This window comes from Curcuma longa, chromosome 6 (genome assembly GCF_044706935.1).
Source record: "Curcuma longa cultivar G26 ecotype Majalengka, Jawa Barat chromosome 6, ITB_CL_G26_1.1, whole genome shotgun sequence".
Lineage (NCBI taxonomy): Eukaryota > Viridiplantae > Streptophyta > Magnoliopsida > Zingiberales > Zingiberaceae > Curcuma > Curcuma longa.
In genome coordinates, this window is record NC_133866.1 from 7,636,969 (window position 1) to 7,659,694 (window position 22,726).

Genomic DNA, 22,726 nt, shown 5'->3' on the forward strand with positions numbered 1-22,726 from the left:
CAATACTCGACTAGAATAACAAAAATGACGACTAGAAGTAACAAAAATAATTACAAAGGAAAAAAAATAGAAGTTGTATCTTTTTCGACAGTCTCCACTAACTCCGACCATAAAATAAAGAGAGAAAGAAAGAATAGGGTTATTATTGGTCGAAAACAACAATTAGGAAAATTTGTGCATAATTTATGAAATTAAGATATATGTAATTCGGAATTGTGCTAATTAATTCTATTTATTATCTTCCAAGTCGAAGCTCCAAATCGAGCTCCTCGCCGCCTTCCTCGCTGACAGTACTGTTATTGCGCAAAGTTGACTCCGACGAGCCCATTCCGACGCCGGCATTAACCGGACTCGACCAATAACTCGGCGGCGAAGCCAAGGCCGGCGCGACCACGGCGCCCGCTCCGATCGGGTAGACGAGAAATACACCTCCGCCGGCCGCGAACTTCGAGGGCGGTTGTTGCGGGATCACGATCGAATACGGCGGCGCGGCGGGGGCGGTGGACGGGAAAGCCTCGGGAATCTGCCGGCCGAGCAGGGCCCGGTCGCGCCGGTGCGAGTTCATGTGCCCGCCTAGCGCCTGCGCCGACTTGAACTCGCGCCGGCAGAACGTGCACGCGTACGAACGCGGCGGCCAGTTGGAGTCGTAGGCGTCGGTGGCTCTGCCGCCGGCCCAATCCCACACGATGGGCTTTTCTTTTTCCTCCGGCGAGGCGACGGTGCAATTGGAATAATACAATCTACCTTCCATATCTCGAAACTGCACTAATCTGAAACATATACATGTAATTAATATCAACAGTTAGCCTTTATATAGCAATCTGTCGATCCATCTGGTGCAACACGGGACAAAGAATGCCGCATCATCATGGAATGCATCACCAGCCATGATTCCTACGTTAATGGAGTTATATATTAGTTATCGAGCTTAACTGGTTGTGGATCATTGACAGTTTAAATTAAGGAATATTCTGAATGAAGCCAAACCCACTGCATTGTCTCCAACGCTAGCTAGGGTTTTCACTTTTCTGCGTCAACTCAGATCTATATATATAATATATATCGAGCTAATATTGTATTATTCTTTGCCAACTTCATGGCAACTCGAGGTCGATGTTACATGTAAATGTATATGTGCATGGTGAAGCACTGCTGCAAACACTCCCTTGATTGCGCCGTTGCCTTCACTATCAAAGACGAGCTTGTTTCATGGCTACGGCCTATCTGTTAAGATGCATGTATAAAATATTTTTAAATGTAATATCTTCCCCTTCTAATTGCTGTGCTTTTTACAGACAGGAAAAATCTTCAAACTCAATCAACTTTGTGGTGTTTAATCTAAACATATATATTGTTCCTGTCAAAAATCACGGTCCGGTGAATCAACCAACAGAGGGCCACCATTGAGGAGGCGATATTATAGACTTTGATGACGAAGAGAATGACTAGATTAAAAACGATAAAAGCATTGGAATATCTACAACACTTGACTTGAGTAGAGGTTATAATGGACATTAAGGGGGGGCTCAATATGGCCACTTCAACGTTTAATTAGCACAGGAGCTCAGGAAAGATGAAAGTAGTACAAATATTGAAAAATAAAGAGAGAACATATTCTTGCACATATCTCCTTTAGTGAACCTTTTTTAGAGTTTATATAGTTACCAAAAGAGCATCTTCATATCAATAATAATGGAAGACCAGATACAATAGCTATTACATGCTTCTTCACTCGATGGATGTTACGTGTAAGTAGGAGAGCATTTAGAGGACCAAGTCTGACAACTACATGATTGTTTCTCTATCCAGTGGTGGTGCTATGTTTTGAAATATTCATAATAGCTGTCAGTGAGTTACTCATAGGATGTAGGCTGAAGGAATTGAGGAGTCTGGATCCTCTAGAATCTGAATGATTGAATTAATAGTGTCGAGGAGTTTGAGGCCTTTGGAATTGGATGAATCGAGTTGATGGAATCGAGAAGTCTAAACCCTTTTTGAAATTGAAATGGCTAAGTTAATAGGGTCAAGGAGTCTGATTCCTCTGGAATTGAGTGAACTGAGCTGATAGAACTGAGGAGTCTAGACCCATGGAATCAAAAATATCAAGCTACTAGGATTAAGAAATATGAGCCCTCTAGAGTTAGGTGAACCGAACTAATTGAGTCGAGCAGTCTAGACCCTCTATAATCAAAAAGGCTGAGCTAATAGGTCAAGGAGTCTGAGCCTTCTGGAATTAAGTGAAAATAGCTAATAGAGTCAAAGAATCTGAACCCTTTAAAATCGGAATGAACAAGCTAATAGGGTCAAGGAGTCTAAGTATTCTGAAATCAGATGAACCAAGTTGATAGAGTCAAAAAGTTTACTTTTGACTTCCATCTATGACTTGATTTTTTGATTTGACTCTGTGATATATATGTTCCTCTTTCCACCTACAGTTATGACTGTATCAAATTATAAAATTTCATATCATTATTTAGGTATGCCACAAAACCACAATATGAATTATAATAATTAAATTCATATATTTAATAATTTGTTAATGGTATCATTGTTTTAGATTGTAATAAAAATATCTTAATAGTATCATTGTTTTAATGGTAGATCAAAAGAGATATGAAACAATTTTAAAGTTTTTATAGATGTCGAAATTGCCTTTTAGTTATAGTAATCTCAAAAACATAAATATTGACTTCATGGTATCATCAATGCATGTTATATTTCTAACAACAAATGATTTCACACTTATAGACATGGTATGTCTAGATTTCACATTGAACATGACTCGCTATGAGAACTCATTTAGTATAATGTACTCTTTCACTATGGAATATTGATCAAAATTGCTTACCCACATAGTAGCATACAAAAAAGGAAAAATATGTGAAAGAAATAAAATTATGAAATCACCCTCATCAACCTCTTGAACCAATTGCTACACAAATCATTATCATGAACCAAAACCTTATTGTGCCCTCTTGATCCATACAATATTTATTTGAAGATTTCCTTTCCCTTTATTAAAGATTCAACTGTATCCAAGTCTTCCGGGACAAGTCAACGCGTGCCGTGGAAATCCAAAGAACTCGAGGAAGACAATTCTCGCAGAAAACAAGGCATTTTTCCAGGGCTCACTAAACCATTCTTCAACTATTCCACTAATTTTTAATAAGCAAACATTGTGCTGATGCGACATCGCACCAACTCTTCTAATCAACTCACTAGAAATAAAAAGAAGAAAAAAAATCACAATTAATGAACAAGATTCGGCTGTTAAAATTAGTTAATAAACTGTAAAAAGACGAGTGCAACCAGAAAGTTACAGAGCACATCTATCAGTGCTCATCAACCCAAACCATTTCCAACCTCTTTTGTCAAAGAGCAGAGCACTAAAAAAGTAGCTCGCCAAACTTTGTCCTGTCGCCCATGCAATTTGCAATGCCACAGACTGCTAGATTTTGTCAGCAAAGATCTTAAAAGATTTACCACCTAAATCACAACCTAACCAGTGCGTGAACCTGTAATTATTAACTGCACAACTGCCAGTCTTCCACGGGTGCTGAGAACGATCGACACCGGCCAAATAGCGACTGTTAATAATTAAGCAGGGTTAGTGAGCAGAAGACACCAAGAGAAAAGCTTAAAAAATGGAGTAATGGAGGAGGAGATGAGGTCGAGAAGTGACTGGATGCAAAGTATGCGAGCACAGTGAGTGCCACTGATCGCATAAGCTTCCACTCCCCTTTTCTTCTTCCTTTTCCTCTTTGTTGCATGATGCTGTGTTCAGCACCACGTAAAGGTGAATAATTCTTCTTCTTCTTCTTCTTCTTCTTCTTCTTCTTCCTTTGGATGCTTAATTAACACAATGAAACTAAAGAATGGATCTTGGCAAACATAACGGAGAGGATTTTATTAATTATTACAACGAGTTTCTGATTACATTGCACCTGCTCCATCGATCTAAAGTTTCTGCTGCAACTCAACTATGGTGCTCTAATTATTCATCTGCTCTGTTTTCTTGGCTGTGTGGTAGTTCCCAGCGCCGGCCTCTCTGGTTGAGAAGCACTGAGTGCTGGGAAAGGCCTATGTATACATTGCACTACGCAGTTTGACTTCCTGGGTGGTTGTGGGGTTAGAATTCCAGCATTACGCTTCCGAAGGGAGCTCGGTGGGGAATGCCCTTCCGCCTCTTGGCGCTCGACGGCGGCGGGGTCGACGGGGTGAAGTTCTGGATGGCGTTGCTCTTCTCACTGGTGCTTGAGTGCTCCGAGTCCGATCCTCCTCTCGATTTAATCTTGTTGTTGTCGCCGTTATCCGAGGTGCCAGAGAGCTGGAATACGCAATTTGTCGAACAGTTGGTGGGGCATCTAGGCGAAGAGGAAACAGAACAAAAATGGAAATTTGTGGGAGATTGAAGGGGGACCTTGCAGCCGAGGGAGCAGAAACGGAAGGAGTCAACGAGGCTGCGGTCACAGACCTCGCAGGTCCTGGTGACGCCCTTGCCGGGCCGCGGCTGAGGGCGCTCGTTCAGGAAGACGACGCGGGCGCTGTTGATGATGTAGGTTTGCACGCCGCTGATGTCGAGCACCTTTTGTATCTCCGAGACTCTGATCACGTCGTGGTACGACGACCGCCGTATCTGCGAACCAAAGAACGAATCAAAATCGTAGCTTCTGCGAAATCGAGTGTAAAAAAGGCATTTTTATGTCGGGGACGACGAAATCAGGCAAAGAGAAAGAGGCGATGGTCGATCGATCTGTACCTGGATGGCGTGGTGGTCGCGGTGAGCGAGGACGCAGAGGGAGCAAAGAGCGCCGTCCGTGCAATCGAGGCAGTACATGTTGCACTCGCTCCTGTGGGAATGAACCGCGTGCTTCTTGCATTGCACGAAGAAGCTGGTCGACAGCAGCGGCCTCAGCCACGGCGGCCACCGGTGCTCCTCCCGCCGGCCGCCTCCCTGTTCCATTCCCTACCTCGACAAAGCCCCCATTTTTTTTAACAACACGACGACCAATCAATCTCCCCCCTCGGAAACGAAAACGAAAACAACAAAAAAACAAACAAACTCACCATGACGCCCCTGTTCTTGATTCCAAGCTCTTTGAACGGCGAATCTTGATTCACAGCCACCTGAATCATCGAGAGAGGAAGGGAAGGAGAGCAACAGTGTAAGCGAGGGTAGAAAAGGAGTCCTTTTGTAGACTTCTTGGAGAGAGTAGCGGAGAGATGAGGTCGAGAACGAGAGGGGTTAAAAGATGCGTTGAATGCAAGGAAGCCTCCTTCATTCGTGCTCCTTCGTGTCGCCGTCATCCCTGTCTTTTTCTTCCTATTTTTTCCTCCATTATTCCCTCATCCAAAAACACAAATAAACATTTAACAAAAAACCAATCAAAATCTGAAAACTCAAACGATCTTTTCAAACAAATTTTGCCTTGCCAGGTCAAAATTGGACGCCTCCCCCTTCGGACTTGTTCCTCCTTCAAAGCTCCTTTCAGCAAAGTACAAACAGATGCTAATGGCGTGGCCCTGTGGAGCACTTGGATTATGACTGATTCATCTTTTCCACTAAACACGAAACATGTTCCACAGCATCATAAAGTCCCCACTCTTCGATTGCTTCGTCATCTATCCCAATGCCCAAACAAATGCTGTGGGGGCGTTGACTAAGAACAGCAAGTCCTGTAGAACAGGACACGTAGAGAACGTCGTGTCATTTAAGGTCAGCGTCATTTATTTGTCCTTGGAAATTGCGATGAAAGGCCCATGTTTTTTTAGGGTAATTTAGGTTTTAGTTGGTGTTATTGAGGTAGGCACCGATATAATAAACAAGCTCAAGCTCTCTCTACCTTAATTACGTTGACTCTTAAGTTCCTCTTGTTGTCCTTCTCGATGAATGAAAGCTTGATTATCCAGAGCTGCTTAACTAGTTTGCTTTCTGTCTCAATCTTGCTCAGCTTAATGTCTGGAACTTCTCTTCATTACCTGATTGAATGAGAAACAAATAAGATTGCTGCAGCCAATGCTTGTGTTTTGGGCAGTCTCCTCTCCCCCAAGCTTTCTCTTCAGTCTTCCTCTCCCTTTATTGTTGCAATCATGAAGAGTGATCTTAGCTACCTTTGCTCATGAGTAGATGATATCGAGTTTCGATACTCCTGATGATCTTTGTTCTTATGTTACAGCAGTGAGTTGCTTCCAATTCCAGAGTTAGGTTAATGCATACATGCTGTTTCGAAGAAAACTTGAGATAAAAAGTTTGCTGATTCTTGCAACAACATCCTTGAAATATTGACAATGACAATGGCATGCTGGTTAGAAACAGGGGATTGCAAAAAGAAGGTGTTGTGAGAGCAAATTAAAGAAGAGTTTTTCGCAAAGTTTGATTAGAAAACTTATGTAGACAAGTGAGAGAGCATTTATGCCCTCTATAAGTAATCAATAGTTAGCTGAAAAGAGATCTTCAGCATTAAAACTTATGTTCTAAGCAGGGACCAATTAAGTCAAGCTCCCAAGACTACAGTGCAATGCAATGATAAAATATTTTCACAATTAATTAAATATTCATGGATTAATTTTTTCCCTGTGTAAAGATGAGCAACTCATCATTTGTGCTTGTTGATTTACCTTGATAACTAGTGGATCAGATCAATCACCTCTGAGATTAATTAATTTAAAACAATTGAATACTTATATTATCAATAATAATAATAATAATAATAATATAATTGTTGCTTACTATAAAAATATAGTTTTTATATATTGTGGTTTGACGTGTCTATACAGGTTGATAAAAAAATATTAATTATTGATGGCCCTCAAAGTGTCAAAAAGCATAGATAATCTTGATGTGTACACAAATGACTAAATCTTGAGGAATTTATAGTTATTTATGTGTACATATATAAATGAATACTAAAAGTATCAATAATATTTGTCTTATAAATTACAATAATGAAATTGCTAAAAAAATATCAATAATATGCTCATAAAATGACTAAAATTGCAAGAGAAGCTAAAGATTTAGTTACAAGATTAGGACTTTATTTCATCATGTGTGCCAATGGGATGGAACTTTGAAACTCTACATAGATTATAGAGGACTAGATATCGTGATTGTGAAAAACAAATATTCTCTTTTGTATATATGATTTTGTTTGAAGGTTTGTGGTGCATATGAAAACTTAAATCTGTTTGTCTATGTTTGTTGTTAGAACAGTTATGGTTCCTTGCCAATTATTTTATATAATTATATTCAGTTATATTTAACAACCGGTAGGGAATCATAGTGAATTCGGGAAAATTATATTTTTTTCTGTTAGGCCGACCCCACCTAGTGGGATAAAGCTTGGTTGTTGTTCTTCTTTCTGTTAGGATCATATGTGAAACTTATCTACCTGCAGAAATTAGGTTGCATTCAATGACCTCAGAGACCCTCATAGTTGGAAGCCTTGTGAACTGATAAAACAATTTCCTACTTTCTTGTCTGGCGAACTGATAAACCAATCTATCAACAGAATGACCGAGCTGTCTATTTTATGAAAATTGAATTAAATATTCCAGGGGTGAATCCAGAAATTTTCATTGGTTTGCTTGTGATTGTAATGTGTGCTTGAATGTAGTTGGGAAGATGCTATCTGTAAGTGCTATATTCTGTCTCATACTCTGGTCTGAAGATCTGTATTCTGTTTTAAATTCTGGCATTTATCTCTCGAACGAATGTCTTTCGCCAGTTGTGTTGGAAGGAACATGATGAGTGGAATGTCACATCTTTTTGGACCCTATTGACATTTAAGTTATCATTAAACTCTACGTTCACTTGAATTTTCTCAAATTGATAGTTTATCTGAACTGACAGTCTCAGAAAGTAGGCTAGATGGCTACCTTTACAGCAAAGAAATTTCATTACATTCTGATTCAGATGAATGAAAATTCCATATGCTAAAATTAGATGAACTTAGCTTATAGAATGATGTTGAATTTCATTTGATAAAGCATAATTGAATTTACTTCTAAATGTGATCTAGTTAGAAAGTAACAGTATATTTGGATTCCTTAAAAACTAGATATTCCTGAGGTTAATTGCTCAACTACAATGATTTTTAGTAGCTGTGAAATTTTAATAAATAAATTGGAAACACCTATCGCAAAAATCTATCAATTTTTCTCTGAATCAACATTGTTTGGTTTTTACACAGTTACTACCTTGATCTCATTAGTTTTCTGCAGACAGGTCACGGAGTGCCGAGCTGATGGAGAGGGCAATTCAATTATTGAGGTTTCTAGAACCATCACTCAGAATATGACATACATTTTCAATTGTTGAGGTTTCTAGAACCATCACTCAGTTTGAATATGACATACATTTTCAATTTTTATATTATTGAATAATATTATTCTGGTTATTTGAGCTTATAATGATTGTTCATGCAGGTGGCAAATGGAGCTCCTTCCTTGGGTCCTAGCTGTGAGTCATATGTCCTCTTCTTGAGAAATTAGTTCCAACAAAGATACTATGTTTGCATCTTTATCTTTATTCAACATTTTTTGGAAAAAAAAAATTGAAATTTGTTGCTGCAAATTATTATTCAGCAAACATCAAGGGAAGAAATAGCGATCTTGCTTCTCCACCTGTCCAGCTAACTTCTCAAGAAATTGAAGCTTCCAAAGCATTGACCTCATCAGATACTAGTACTTCAGTCTGTTCTACTTCTTCCACTTCAATATTTGATATTACAGCCAATTCATGTGCTACTGGATTAGTAGCATCTAATACAGCAATCCCGAAGAAAATTAAAGGTGAAAGTATTATTGCCAAGGTGAGATTCTAGAATTTCCCATCTCCTGCTTTTGTATGAAAAAAATGTACTGCCAATTTTTTGTTTCCTTAAACCACTATAATTGTTGGATGTTGCAACTTTTCTTCAAATGATAAAGTAGAGGATCATTTCTATTCATTTAGATTTATACATATCTCAAAATTAGTAATTCTGCAGAACGGAATTTTCTGTTGGATTTTCTTCTATGGTGTGTTCTGTTCATAGGAATAAAGGAATTATCATGGAAAACGCTTTCTATGTTTGGTCATAGAATGAACTTGAAATACCAATTTTTATGCACCGGGCTGAATTATTATACCCTCACTATCCTTCTATCTATTCCTTTTGTCATTCCAACAAATACATGCACAGTCCCACTCTTTCCATTCTCCAAGGATACATTATGTGAGTCGAGTGGACCAATGTTGTCAGGACATGGCAAACGAATTAAGTAGGCTGAATTAATTGAATCGGCTAGGCAAACTAGGTGGTCGATTGAGTTGAGCATGTCAGGTGGATTTGGTAGAACAGACAAGGCAGGTAGTTTGGATGGTTCAAGTGGGGCTGGAAGGGGCAGACTGTGATAGGTTCTATGAGATATACTGCCTAGATAGGTTTGAATGGGCTGAATTTATTACCTGTTGTTGACTTAATTTGTTTGTCGAATCTAACAGAACTGTATCATAGTAGATCTATGGATGCTTTCATCATTCAAATTTTTTGCATTAGTTAGATTCATTTGTTTACCAATATTTGGTTCTTACTTTTTGGTGCTTTCATAATTTTACAGGAATCAAAGCTCAATCCAGATGCAAAAGTTTTTACACCAACAGCCACAAATTATAGACAAGTAGCAACTCCAGTGCCCAGATTTGTAAGCCCAAGTCAAATGTCAAATAGCCTTTCTGTAGTGCCTACTATTGGTGCACAATTAGGAAATGAGGTGGATTCTTTTGCAAGTCGTTTCACAGTACCAAGTAAAGTGGTTCCATACAATAACCTAATTGCTGCTCAAGCTGGAAACGGAACTCATTATGCTCGCCCAGTGAGTTCTTAAGTGCTTTCTGCTCATTGTATGTATATGATGCTTGCTTTAGAAGTCCATGTCTATATAATCAATTAGTCAAACTTTTTTTTAATAACTGAACTTAAATATTAGTTCATTTTCCCTGTCATCCATAGGCTACATTTTTTATACATGTATACATGACAGTTCTGTTTTGTGCATTCCTAATTGGTGCTACACTAATGTTCTATAACAATCGTAATACTCAGAACTCCATGAATTATATTTGTTTATTCTTTTTTGGTTTCTATTTTCAAATAGATTGCGGGGCACAGTAGTATTCGCCAACTTCCAGTTCGTGTCAATGGCCAATATCATCCTCTTCAAGCAGGACATCATGTGTACTTGAATCCACATTCCCAAATGGTACACTTACCCTTTCTTAATATATCCTTGAATTCATTATTTTCTGGCACAAAATATTGGGTCTAACAGTCTAACAGCTAGTAATTGTTCGTAATATGGTGAAGGAATTTACTTCCCAAATCAATTAAATATGATAACATTTGTGATCTTAAATCTAGGTACCTGCTGGGCCACTAAATCAGCCTGTGTATGTACATCCAGTATCCCAGGTAATTATTCTTATGTACGTGTAATTTTGCATTCTTTGTGATGTTCACTATATGGCTGCTTATAAATGTTTGTCATATAATTTCTCCCACTATCAAAATGAACAAGTGCCTGAAGTGGATTTTCTTTTGTACTTCATCTGCACCATTAGAACTAGCATCAACTCCAATAGATACATAATCTTTGAGGCTAATTGACTCATGAGAAATGTGGTGGCAATGAGATCAACTCCTCAAAAATAGAATTCATCTTCAAATATTGGTAACGTATATATGAACAGTTCTGCCTTTGCTTTCTCAAACCTTTTTCAGTGAGATTCAAGTTAAGGCTTCCCCTCGATGCTTGCCTATTCAAAGTGTTCATTTTATGAAATTATCAAGTATATGTAGCTGATAGGTCTTTTTCTAAGAACAGTTTGATATCTTAATTGTTGAGGAATGAGGATAACTTCTCTATTCAAATCAGAAAGGGCTTTATAAAATGCATCTTCAGTGGTATCAATAGGATATCCGGTACCATAGGTTGAGAGTCAAAATTAGATGGATGATAAGGTCTAAAAAACTGATATGAGTTCACTATGATTGTTAAGAGGAGGATATTGAAGAAATTTTCACTAAGATAGTTAAGAGAATATTTGTCATAATGTAAAAAAGAAAATGCTGCTTAGAATAATGTACAAGAAATTTTAAAGTAATAAAGTAATATTATCCTTGAGGTCTTGACTCAGACAGAACATAAAATGTTTGAGAAGTTATGTCATAACTGAAGAAATGGTGATGCTGATATACATGCTAAAAATGGTCATTAAACAAATAAGTTTTGAATTGGGCTAATGTATATTTCTTTTGAATATCAACAAAGGCCAGCAAAGACCATAGAAGATTCTAGTTCAGAGGGAAAAGAAAGAAAGTCTCTTAATTGACTTCTTGTTGCCTTATTAACTGTTGTCACGCTTATAGCTAATTTTCTTCATAATGGAATTTCTCATTCTGATTTATCACCTTTACCTGTGATTTATGATAATTTTATATCATTATGTTACTCGTTGACTTTTGATCTGATCGTTGCCTTTTGCTTCAAGGAGCCAATTCAAGGAACACCATTCATGCCACAAGGGCATCCTCGGCCTCATCCAAATATGCTCAAGTTTCAAGGTACTCTCCTTACAAAATTCTCAAAACGAGTCGCCACTATTTAAATATTTATACGTAACAATTTTACACAAGTGGTCACAAAAAGGTTAACTTGTATCCATTTTCCAATTCAATCACCCCATTTGTTCATAGAGCTATCTACTAATCATGAACATTTCTACAACCTCTCCTCTAATAGACTAAGTAGTAAATTTTAAAAGAACTTATTGTTAGCATCTTAAAATATAAATCTATCCTATTCAAAAGTTTTTTTTTTCCTTTTTCCTTTTTTGATAATCTACATGGTGTATGAGCTGTTCAATTTTTGTACATGTTAGCTTCCTAAAGCATGGAATTTTTTCGAGTTTTTGATAATCTTTATTCGTCATATATTAGACTATTAATATCTGAAAATCTTCATGGAAGTTTTGATGGTGATCAAATCACTTCATTCTAATCTTCATCTGCCTACTGTGCTTGACTTTTCTTAAATTTTGATCGTCATTTCAGGCACAGCAGCACAGCCTATGCAGCTGCCTATGACTCCCCCAATAATGGCCGGTGAGAACCAAACACTTGTGGCACCAATGCATGTTCCATTCTCCCAGCCCTACGCCGTTCCCCAACCCGTAATGATCTCCGACGTCAACGGTTATATTTTCCGATGAATTCTTCAGGTCTCTTTAGCTGGATCTTGGAGTCTGCTATCAATTTTGTTGAATTAGTTTGATTTCCTCAGCCATGGTAAATAATGATGCAGAGTAGAAGATGATATATCATTTGGCCCCTTGAACTTGATGATATGATCAGGGAATTTTTTAGGAACTTGAAGTCTCCTTATTGTCAAAAGAAGAAAGTGAATTACATGTTCGAGTCCTTTAGTTCTGGTTTATTCTCTTTAATTTGATAAGAATTTTTTTTACAAAGAAATGGAATTGTGTATTTAAAACAGGGCAGAGAGAAATATATGCATGTTTGAGTCCATGACTTTTTTTTTTTATTAAGTTCAACTTGCTTCTTAGTCCAAATTATTGATAAGAAGTTTTAGAGCAGTCAGTTGATGGAATAAAATTAAATTGAAATATTTAAGTTTGGAAAGTGTATATTAAAACAGTGCAAGATAGATTTAAAATTTATAAATTAGTTTTTTTTCCTCTGATGTAGTTTGGAATTCTTAATTAAAAATATAAATATATAGTCACCTAAGCTAATCAAGTGAACATAACAGATAAATATTGATGCGCCAAGTAATTTCTTTTCTTAATTACAGATTGAAACCAAATAAATAAACTGAATTTTTCAATTCAAACTATTATGATATGATTTAAGTAATAAAATTAGGGGTCCCCGGGACATAATTGAGTTGATTATAACGGAACAGATTTGATAAAGTGGATAACAGTTGAATCTTGACAAAGTCGAGATAATATCATGGTCAATTGCAACTTCTCGATTTATTTCCTCATAAATAGTCATAAGACCGATCGTGTGAGACCGTTAGGATGACAAATTTTACTTTTTATGTAAATAAGACTAGAATGTTGATCGTCTAGATCTGTCAAATGAAATCGAATCAATCACTGTGATCGTAAAAATTGAATACCTAAATTATCAAAAATAAAAAAAATAAAACTTGTGTGTATATAATTTATCAATTATCAATGTTCACACTTATTCACTAGGATCAACACTTGGGAAAATCAACGGATGAGGTAGCATAAACACAAAATTGTTGGTGAAATAATAATTTCATAACAGGAATAAATATCCCAATGAATCAACAACATTGCAAAAGAATCTTGGTGACCTAATAATTTTATTGTCCTCCATAAAAACCTACACAAAAAGGGTTACCACCGCTTTGCCATTGGCAGGCTTGTGAGCAGAGTATTCACCAGCACATAAAACAAAGTTACTGTTCATTTGGACAACAAGTACAACCTTTTTTTTTCCTTTCTTCTTTCCAATTTTCTTCCAAATTACTACAGCTACTTCTAATTCTTCTCACTAGTCCTAAACCTAATAAGTTCTTCAATCTCAAAGGTTCCATATCTCATCCTGCAACTTTGGATCACCACAGAATTGCCCCTTGTCAGATGATTGCTCACTAGGTTGTGGCATGTTGCCTGCAAAACTTAGCTGATCATTACCTGCCTTGGGTTTTTAAGTATACAAAATTTTAGCTTTTTATCATTACCTTGTAATAGTTCTTCAAAGTGATGATGCTGTCTTTGATCTAATCCTGAGATATCCGCCATGTCTATGTTGGCAGATGATTCTGCAACTGTATGAGGCTTGATATAAATTCCTCTTTGAACTTCCGAATGAACTAACGCAGTCACTTGAGGTTTTTCTTTGTTAGTAATGAAGGGAGACAATGAATCTTCTTCTTGGATTTCACCAACTGCTGCATTCTGAGGCGCAATAAGTGTAAGCTCTGCGACTTTTGGTAGTGTTTCATTTATATCAAGCACGGAAGGCTTATAATTGGCAGATTGCGGAAGCTCAGTGGGTGTAAGCAATTGGTTAGCAGATGTCTTTGAAGGAGGTTCCTTCCTTTGGTCAGGCACAACGACATCAAATGAAGCAGCAGCAGGACGGACTGGCACTGAAACAAGTGCCTGACTAGGTTTTTCAGTCGGTGAATAAAAGGTTCCTATCGGCCTCGCCATGGGGATCAACGGTGCAATGTCATTCTCTTCCGAAATAGGGACACAGCGATGAGGATCAAACACGATGCCCTTCAAGACATGACCAGTGTCGCCTACTTTGACAGTCAGGAGATAACCAGCTTCAAAGGTTCCATCCAGTGTGCCACACACAGTCTGACCGAGTAAGCCATTAGTCTTTTGGCTTGAAGTGATGGCAGAATTAGGTTGAGTTGAGCTAACTTCAGAGTAGTGGGCTAAGCTTGCACTTCTAGAATGGGCAGTTGGATCGACGCCGATCTTTGAAGGAGTGTGAAATGGAAGAGTTTGAGGCCTCATGCCAGAGAAGGCAGCAAGATCAACTTGATTTGGGATAACCTGAACACCATGACTTGAATTTGAAGCTGGATACGGTTGAGACGAAGTAGCCGCTTGAAGCCTGAGAGCGGAAATATTAGTCGAATTAGTTCGACGAGCATGTTGCCTTTCGCTTAGACTATCTAAATCATACTTTCGAGGGCGTCCACGTTTACGCTTCAGAGGTAAGGTAGCTGGACTCTGGATGATCTCCTGATTCTGTTCACTCATGCTCTCTTAGGTGAAAATTCCTGTAAAAATTGTCAGCAATCCCTTTCTGCAAGACCAAAATTGACTGTCACCTCCTGTATTGTAGTAACAAATGTGTGTGGAATATATTCAACAAGTGATCACGTAGAACATTCAAGTTGCCTGTTCCCAAGTAGATTACATCAAAATGTTATTGAATATTAATTACATCATAAGCTTTAACAATGCTACATATAAACAAAATGAGCAGTAAATCCCTACAAAAAATGGAAAGCGAAGCAGAAATCGAACGAAAGATTTAGCAGTTGAGCTCACAACTATTTCAAATTTTCGCAAGAACAAAGTGGATGAGGTAAATTCTGGGAACCAAGTTCTTTATTATTACAATTACGAGACATGCAGAAAGAGATTCAAAATTTTGGATGAGTACATTTAGCGGTAGCTTCAGGTAATGCACACCAAATATGGAGTTAATTCATTTCCAAACCAAACTTCTGAGCAGATCAGACTTCACAGGATCAAGAACACATGGAATTTTCAAGGTACATCCTCAAGGAACGTCAATGAGAAATAAACAATACCCGATTTTGATGCAACCCTAAATCGACCAACTATAGTCTAGATCGAATCGGAATCTCTCTTCCAGGATAATCAAATCGAAACGAATCAAGACCTTTCGCCTCCACCAAGCACACGGCATCCATTGACGATCGCAATAAAAAAATTAAAATTTTCACGGGAAGAACATTACTTTAATAAAAAAAACAAAAACGGTCAATGCGACGCGCACTCATCAGCGCAAAAAGCCTACTGCTGACAAAAAGTTTACTTTTAAAAATATAAAGCACGAGGAAGAAGAAGAAGAAGAAGAAGGAAAGGGGTCACTTTACCTTTCGCCCTGGTGGTTCTTCGGCCGGAATCCAGCGAGGAGGAGATCGCCGACGCCTGGATCGAAGAAGAGGAAGGAGGAAGAGGAACCCTAGCGATGTCCTTGATTGGCTCTCGTCTCGTCGCTTCCTGGTGATGCGTCTCCGCTCGCGCCGGGGATGGACACATTTGGGGAAGCCGTTGCCATTAATTGACGTAAACCCTCGCGCTTCGCCTCCACGACCTCGCCATCTCGTCGGCCCCTCTCCGCCACCTGGGCCCCAGTGGGCTCTCCTTCTGCTGACGAGGCAATTAATTGGGCTCAGGAAAATCAAATTGGGCCGGGTCGCTGCTCTCGCGGCCCCCGCACGTGACTACGTTTGGCCGCCAATAACTAGCTATTTCTTATTCAGTAAAAAAAATATTAAAATAGCATTAACTTTTAGCACCCTTATTTTTTAGATATCAAACTACAACCCTTTTTTTGTGAGAATTGGAATAATGATTTCCCGTTTGCATAGAAAATTACCTTTTGAGCCTAATTTGAATTTTAAATAATAAAATTTTCTAATAAAAAACTATAATTATCTTGATAAAAACTCTAATAGATTTTTTTAGAATAACTAAATAAAATTTTAAAGATATTCACTTATTTTCTAAAATATTAAACTGATTAATACTTTTAAACACATTTTAATTGTATTTATAAAAGGGAAAAATCAAGAATCTCTTCTTTCCAAATAGTCAAACGAAAATGATACACTACATAAAGGTCTTGGCATGAAACGCAACATGACAGACGTGGCAATCCACGTATGTCATGCCACGTGGCCTTTTCGGTCGAACAAAATTAGGAGGAAGACAAGAAACCATTTTTTTCCTTCTCTGCGCCCGCCAAAATCTTTTTTTTCCTCCTCTGTGCCCGTTGAAACCTTTTTTTCTCCTCTGCGCTCGCCGCACCTTCTTCCTCCTCGAACGTGACCGCCGCCGCAGCTTCTTCCTCCTCTGCACCCGCCACACCTTCTTCCTCCTCACAGCAGAAAGCTCTCCCGCCGCAGCTTATTCCTCCTCCCTCGCGACCGCCATCACAAATGTGAGCACGCTTTCTTCCTCCACAGCAGCGAGCTTCTCCCCTCGTCGGCTTGAGGCTTCTTCCCCTGTCTACTTGAAGCTTCTTCCCTCTTTCTCGGCTCCTCCAATCGACCGAGCAGGTAACCACGTGTGCCCTAATTGCTACAGGTCCAAGCTGCCGCAGTCTACTACTTGTGATGCTTATTGTTTCATTCAAGTGTTTCTCCATATTTTCTCATATTCTAATACAAGTTTCATATTCTAATACAAGTTTTCACTGATTAAAATTAAAATTTTCTTGTTTGAATTTAGGTCCTAAAATTGTCATGGAGCTAGTAATGATTGAATCATGTGTGTCATTGAATGATAGTGATTTACAAGCATTAGGTGATTCGTCAAGCAGTAAGAAATTGATACTCCACAAATTGGGATGCATTTTTCATCTAAGGAGGAAGCTCATGATTTTTACAAAACGTATGCCCAAGGTCTTGATTTTGGTATTTCAAAAATGTACTCTCAAAAAGGGGATGATGGCCAGCAGAAGTACATTTCATTTGGATGTTCTAAAAATGATAAGAACGTTCAAAGAGTTAAAAATTTCTTTTATTCTAGACCTTGTAGCAAAACGAATTGCAAAGCACGCATAAATATTAAAGTCCAGGATGATGGGTTATTTGTCATTACTAGTATGCACCTTGAACACAATCATGCATTAAGTCCAAGGAAGTCGAGACATTTTAGATGTAACAAAGTGTTAGATTCCCAAACTAAGAGGAAATTAGAGTTGAATGATCAAGCGAGAATAACATTGAGTAAAAGTTTTTAAACATTTGTTGTTCAAGTAGGTGGCTATGAAAATATTTATGGTTTGATGAGAGAAAGTGCAGAAATTATGTGGTTGAAGCACGCAGATTAAGACTTGGGCATGGTGATGCAAAAGCCTTAAATAATTACTTTTGTCGTATGCAAAATAGAAATTCAGATTTCTTTTATACGATTGATGTAGATGAAGATTGTCGTATAAGAAATATATTTTGGGCTGATGCTAAATGTAGGGCTTCATATGAGTATTTTTCTGATGTCATTACATTTGATACTACATATCTCACCAATAGTTATAATATGTCATTTGCTCCATTTGTTGGAGTAAATCATTATGGTGAATCCTTGTTACTTGGTTGTGGCTTAATATCTAGGGAAGATTCTGAAACATCCATTTGACTATTTAAATCATGGTTGGCATGCATGAGAGGACGAGTTCCACGAGGTATTATTAAGGATCAGTGCAAAGCCATAGAAATTGCAATTCTTGAGGTATTTCCAGACTCTTATCATCACTTATGTCTTTGGCATATAATGAAAAAAATTCCAGCCAAATTGGTAGTCATGTCAATTATAAGTTGATAAAGAAAAATCTGAAAAATATTGTTTATAATTCTTTAACTTCTGAAGAATGTGATAGCAATTGGAAAAAAAATGATTGAAGATTTTAATTTGGAGAACAATGATTGGTTGAATTCTTTATGGGGTTGTCATCATAAGTGAATGTCTGTGTATGTGAAAAATAAATTTTGGGCAGGGATGTCAACAAGTCAAAGAAGTGAGAGTATGAATATCTTTTTTGATAGTTATGTGCATTCAAAAACAACTTTGAAGTAGTTTATTGAACAGTATGACAACGCTTTGAAAAGCAAGATTGAAAAGAAAAATAATTTTGATTTTGCATCTTTTAATTCAATTATTCCGGTCATTAGTGGTCATCCAATTAAAATGCAATTTCAAAGTGTTTATAATAATAAGATATTCAAGTTGTTTCAGGATGAAATCAGGAGTTTGATGTTTTGTAACGCTTCAACTATCTTATATGAAGTGGTGGAAATTATATTGGGAAAAGAAAGAGCAACTCCAAAAGATGTTTCATTGTTAGTACAATATAATGAGGTGGACTGTGAGATGAAATATTTGTGCCGTCTCTTTGAGTTTCGAGGAATTTTTTGTAGACATATGTTTTATGTTCTTATCAAAACAAATGTCACTAGAGTTCAAGAAAAGTATATTTTGGAACGATGGCGTAAAAGCATTAAACGTCGGTATTAAGGCATCACCAATATTTATGATGATTCTTATTATCATGAAGAAGAAAGACAAAGATATAATAATCTTCAACCCTTGATACAAGAAGTTCATCAGCTTGGGTCTGAAAATCTCGAGAGATTTTCTATTTTAATGGGGATATTGAAAGATGCAAAACAATGACTCATGGATATTAACATTATTGATTCGTTAGATGGTGATCATGATAGCAACACGATACATGGGGAATCAAGAATTGAGAGCAAGAAGTTCCACACTCCACTAAAATTAAGTAATATCTCATGGGCGTCCACTAACAAAAAGAAAGCAATCTAAAGTTGAGCAAATTGTGAAAAAGGCGGCCGCAAAGAATAGAAATCAAGCTAAGGTTTAATTGATTATAATTTAGTTTTATATTTTGGATATAATTGATTTTATTTTTTGTTATTTGTTAATATTGAACATAAGTTCTTTGTTGACAGGGTGTGAGAGGTGGCGGCAAAGAGCAAAAAGATTTATCAAATTTTGGGCTATGTTCAAGATATTGCTAGTGAAAGGAACTTGAGACAGTTCCTTGTGGTATGAAAACTCCTGCTATTCTTCAATTCAAGATGCAAACTGTAGAATGAATTAAAGCAAATGGATTCCATTTCAAGTTGCTGCAAGTTTGTGGGCTGCTGCTATCATAGGGACCTGGTGCAATTTCCTAACTATTATTTATGTTGGTGAGAGATGAAAATTCGTTTGTTTATATTTCATGTGATACTTTGGCTCGAGTTTATCAAGAATTAAGAAATTATACAACTTGTTACTAGATTTTTGTCAAATCTGATGTATGTAGGATTTTGGCCTGTACCAGGTTACAGCTTTAGCTACTCGAGTTTAGGTTTATGCATGTTATGCAACACTTCTTTTATTGCTTCTCTACTTTCTTCCTTCAAACTTATCCATCCTCTAGACTATGTTCATCGATTTCTCGCTTGGTTAACTTGGCTCCACTGAATTGCTTGGTAATATTAACCTTTCAAATTCTTTGTGAATTTTGTTTCCTATTCTGTCGAAATAGGTTGAGGAGTTGGAGCATGAACTAGCAGAAGTGAAAGAGAAGTGTTCTTAGCTTGCTGCTGATTTGCAGGTCAGAGGGGGAAGCAGCATATCTTAGGAATGAGCCAATCTTAAACTCAACCATGAATGAGATCTGATGTGTTATTTGTCTATCGAGAGTTGAACGATACAGTAATGGCATAGTCTAGAGATGGTGGTTGTATAGGCTCAAGTGTTGGGAAATTGTTTGTCGATGTAATGGTAGATTATTTACGCCCTCAAGTTGTCAATCTGTAATGTTTCGCATGTCACTTGACCCATTTTCATCTTCATCTTTCATTCACATCTATGATTGCAATAGTAGGAAATTGTATAACTTTAAATTGTATAACTTTAAGATTGCAATATTCTAGTTTTTTGTTTTACAGTTAATTCTTATGGATTGTGTCAACTCAAAGCGAATTAGATTTACTTTTAATTGATTGAAAGTTGTATTATGATTATTTTAAGAGTAATGATTCTCCGCATGAAAACCCAGCAGGAAATTGTAGCAGGACAGACACAGGCGACTGGGTCCTACTTGCATGCAGATGGGCCCCACTTCCATGCTTGTGTCTGTCCTGCTACAATTTTCTGCTGGGTTTTCATGCAGAGAATCATTACTCTTATTTTAATGATTGAGTTTTTTTCATCTAAATTGAAATCTATCCTCTCCCATTAGAGTTTACATATTACAGTTTAATCTTTCCACTAAAGTCATCTTAAGTAGATGAAGTGTAAAAAAAATATTTAAAAAAGTGAGAAAATCGACTAGAAATGATAATATTTTTCGCTTTACATGATGAGTTAGTCAAAATCAGATCCAAATCACTTTAATGAAATTAAAACTCCAATAATGAACAACCAAACATTCATTCTGAAAACATTTAAATTGCATCGACGCCATTCATGAGCAAATTATTTAGGCTCCTAGTTTTTGTTCTCAGGACAGCAATTGAATTATCAATAAAAGCTAAGCAAATGTATGTGTCAAAGCCCTATTTTTCATACTTTGGCACTTCTGATGTTCTAAGCATAAACACTGCCATCGCCAGAACCTGCTATAAAAAATTGGGCATTATATTAGATGCGATAATAATCGACAACAAACATCTTTTGACCAACTGATATTACATACATTCCATCAAAATTGAAAGAAGCCTCCAATGTTCCATTACTTACAACTGGTTTTACATTATAAGTAGAAATCTAGGAAACAACACAAAAACTCTATGAAACTGACTAGTTTGACATCATGACTAACAATTATAACCCCACTAATAAAGAAGTCTTATCCTTGGTAGTGAGCATATCTTTTATGCACATACCAAGCACTTCAACTTACATAAAATGACACTCTCATTCCATGAGAAGTTGTTCTACTTTGTTGAACCTTGCGATTCAACCTTCTTCTTCAATCCCTCAATGGTGATCATCAGCTCTGAGTCGAGTCCTCCTGCAAACTGTGATAAAATAACACGAACATGATTACGTGTGCTCATAAGAGGATGACTTGATTTTGCTTACACAAATACTAAACAAGTCTACAGTTTACTACAAAAAAAACTACTCCAAATTTGTGAAATACAATAAATTGAACTCAGTTATCTTCATTTGAAGAGAAAGCAATGCGTGTGACAATCCAAATTATCCAACACATCATCACCACAAATATTTGTCTAATTCTTCTCTTTATTTTATCCAATTCAAAGAGTAACTTGCAATTTTCGATCTTCAACTCCTTCATAGTATTCTCTGCACTTTTGGCATCAGCCTCCAACTCCTTCATTACATTCTCTGCACTTCTGGCATCAGCCTCCAACTCCTTCATTACATTCTCTGCACTTCTAGCATCAGCCTCCAACTTGGTTATTTTTCTTAGCAATCCTGATATTACTTGTGTTGATCTACTACACATCTCATCATCAACCCATGCCTAGGGGTGGGAAAAAATACCGAATTTTCGGTATACCGTAGATACCATACCGATATTTACTGTCCATATCGAAAATTTCGGTATACCAAAAATTTCGGTACGGTATAATACCGTACCGAATTTTTCGGTATCGGTATCGGTATGAAATTATTATTTTTTGATATTTCGGTATACCAACATTTTTGGTATAATACCGTACCAAAATTATCAGTATACCAAAATTTCCAAAATTTTCGGTGTAATATACCGAAAATTTGGTATATTCGGTATACCGAATTTTCGGTATACCGAAATTCCGGTATACCGAATTTTCGGTATGGTAACGGTATAGATTTTTTTATGCCGAAATTTTTGGTACGGTATACGGTATCGTATGCAAAATTCGGTATACCATACCGACCTAGCCCTACCCATGCCCAGAAATCACACCCCCCATGCTGCTATTCCAAGTTATTTATGAGATTAAATGCCCAAGTTTTGCACAAAAGAAAATGACAAATAATGTTAACTTTTCCCTACCTTAAATAGTAAACATATGGCAAATCTCTTGCCTGGGTTATCATCAGTCCATGAGGTGATAGTTTTCGCCATTAGTCCATATCTGCATTTCGGTGTATTGGTGGTGTAGTATTTGGACATTTTTAACTTGCAAAGACAAACATACTTCATAAATTAAGAGGTAGCACTTTCAAAAATTATTGCATTCCACTGATCATTCTCTGAGCATAAAAAATAAACAAGTTATTTCATTTCAGACAAATCAACAAGATTTTTTTAGGAAAGGTCGATAAGCTTTCTCCTAGAACAAGTAAGGATCAAGATGAAAAAGAAAAATTGACTGCAATTCCAGTAATATCAACAATGTTAGTGGAGAACGAAGCACGCTGCGATTTTTACGT

General features: G+C 37.2%; 3 protein-coding genes and 2 pseudogenes across 5 annotated transcripts; 2 read left to right on the forward strand and 3 right to left on the reverse strand.

Moving 5' to 3' along the window:
• Positions 1 to 235: 235 nt before the first annotated feature.
• LOC141830536 (uncharacterized) lies at positions 236 to 751 on the reverse strand. The gene has a single exon (XM_074717947.1). It carries the CDS (start codon positions 749 to 751, stop codon positions 236 to 238), a length of 516 nt encoding a protein of 171 aa, XP_074574048.1.
• Positions 752 to 3,876: 3,125 nt separating this feature from the next.
• LOC141830793 (uncharacterized) lies at positions 3,877 to 5,307 on the reverse strand (annotated as a pseudogene).
• A 3,002-nt stretch (positions 5,308 to 8,309) lies between these two features.
• LOC141830537 (uncharacterized) lies at positions 8,310 to 12,566 on the forward strand (the record flags this gene model as incomplete). Its single annotated transcript, XM_074717948.1, has 8 exons — positions 8,310 to 8,318; positions 8,425 to 8,458; positions 8,584 to 8,810; positions 9,601 to 9,855; positions 10,138 to 10,242; positions 10,401 to 10,451; positions 11,531 to 11,603; positions 12,093 to 12,566. Coding segments are annotated over 8 exons (912 nt in total), but the record flags the coding sequence as incomplete, so codon positions are not given.
• Positions 12,567 to 13,359: 793 nt separating this feature from the next.
• Positions 13,360 to 15,894, reverse strand: LOC141831059 (uncharacterized). Of its 3 annotated transcripts, XM_074718499.1 has the most exons (4): positions 15,688 to 15,894; positions 14,742 to 14,959; positions 13,780 to 14,669; positions 13,361 to 13,708 (listed from the first exon to the last, which is right to left on the reverse strand). In XM_074718499.1, exons 2-4 carry the CDS (start codon positions 14,816 to 14,818, stop codon positions 13,620 to 13,622), a joined length of 1,056 nt encoding a protein of 351 aa, XP_074574600.1. In that variant the 5' UTR covers positions 14,819 to 14,959; positions 15,688 to 15,894; the 3' UTR covers positions 13,361 to 13,619. The 3 variants fall into 3 exon arrangements, with proteins under 3 accessions (XP_074574599.1, XP_074574598.1, XP_074574600.1); XM_074718498.1 differs by having other exon boundaries at positions 13,360 to 13,708; positions 13,780 to 14,864; XM_074718497.1 differs by having other exon boundaries at positions 13,360 to 13,708; positions 13,780 to 14,959.
• Positions 15,895 to 16,484: 590 nt separating this feature from the next.
• Positions 16,485 to 19,925, forward strand: LOC141830538 (uncharacterized; annotated as a pseudogene).
• Positions 19,926 to 22,726: the final 2,801 nt, after the last annotated feature.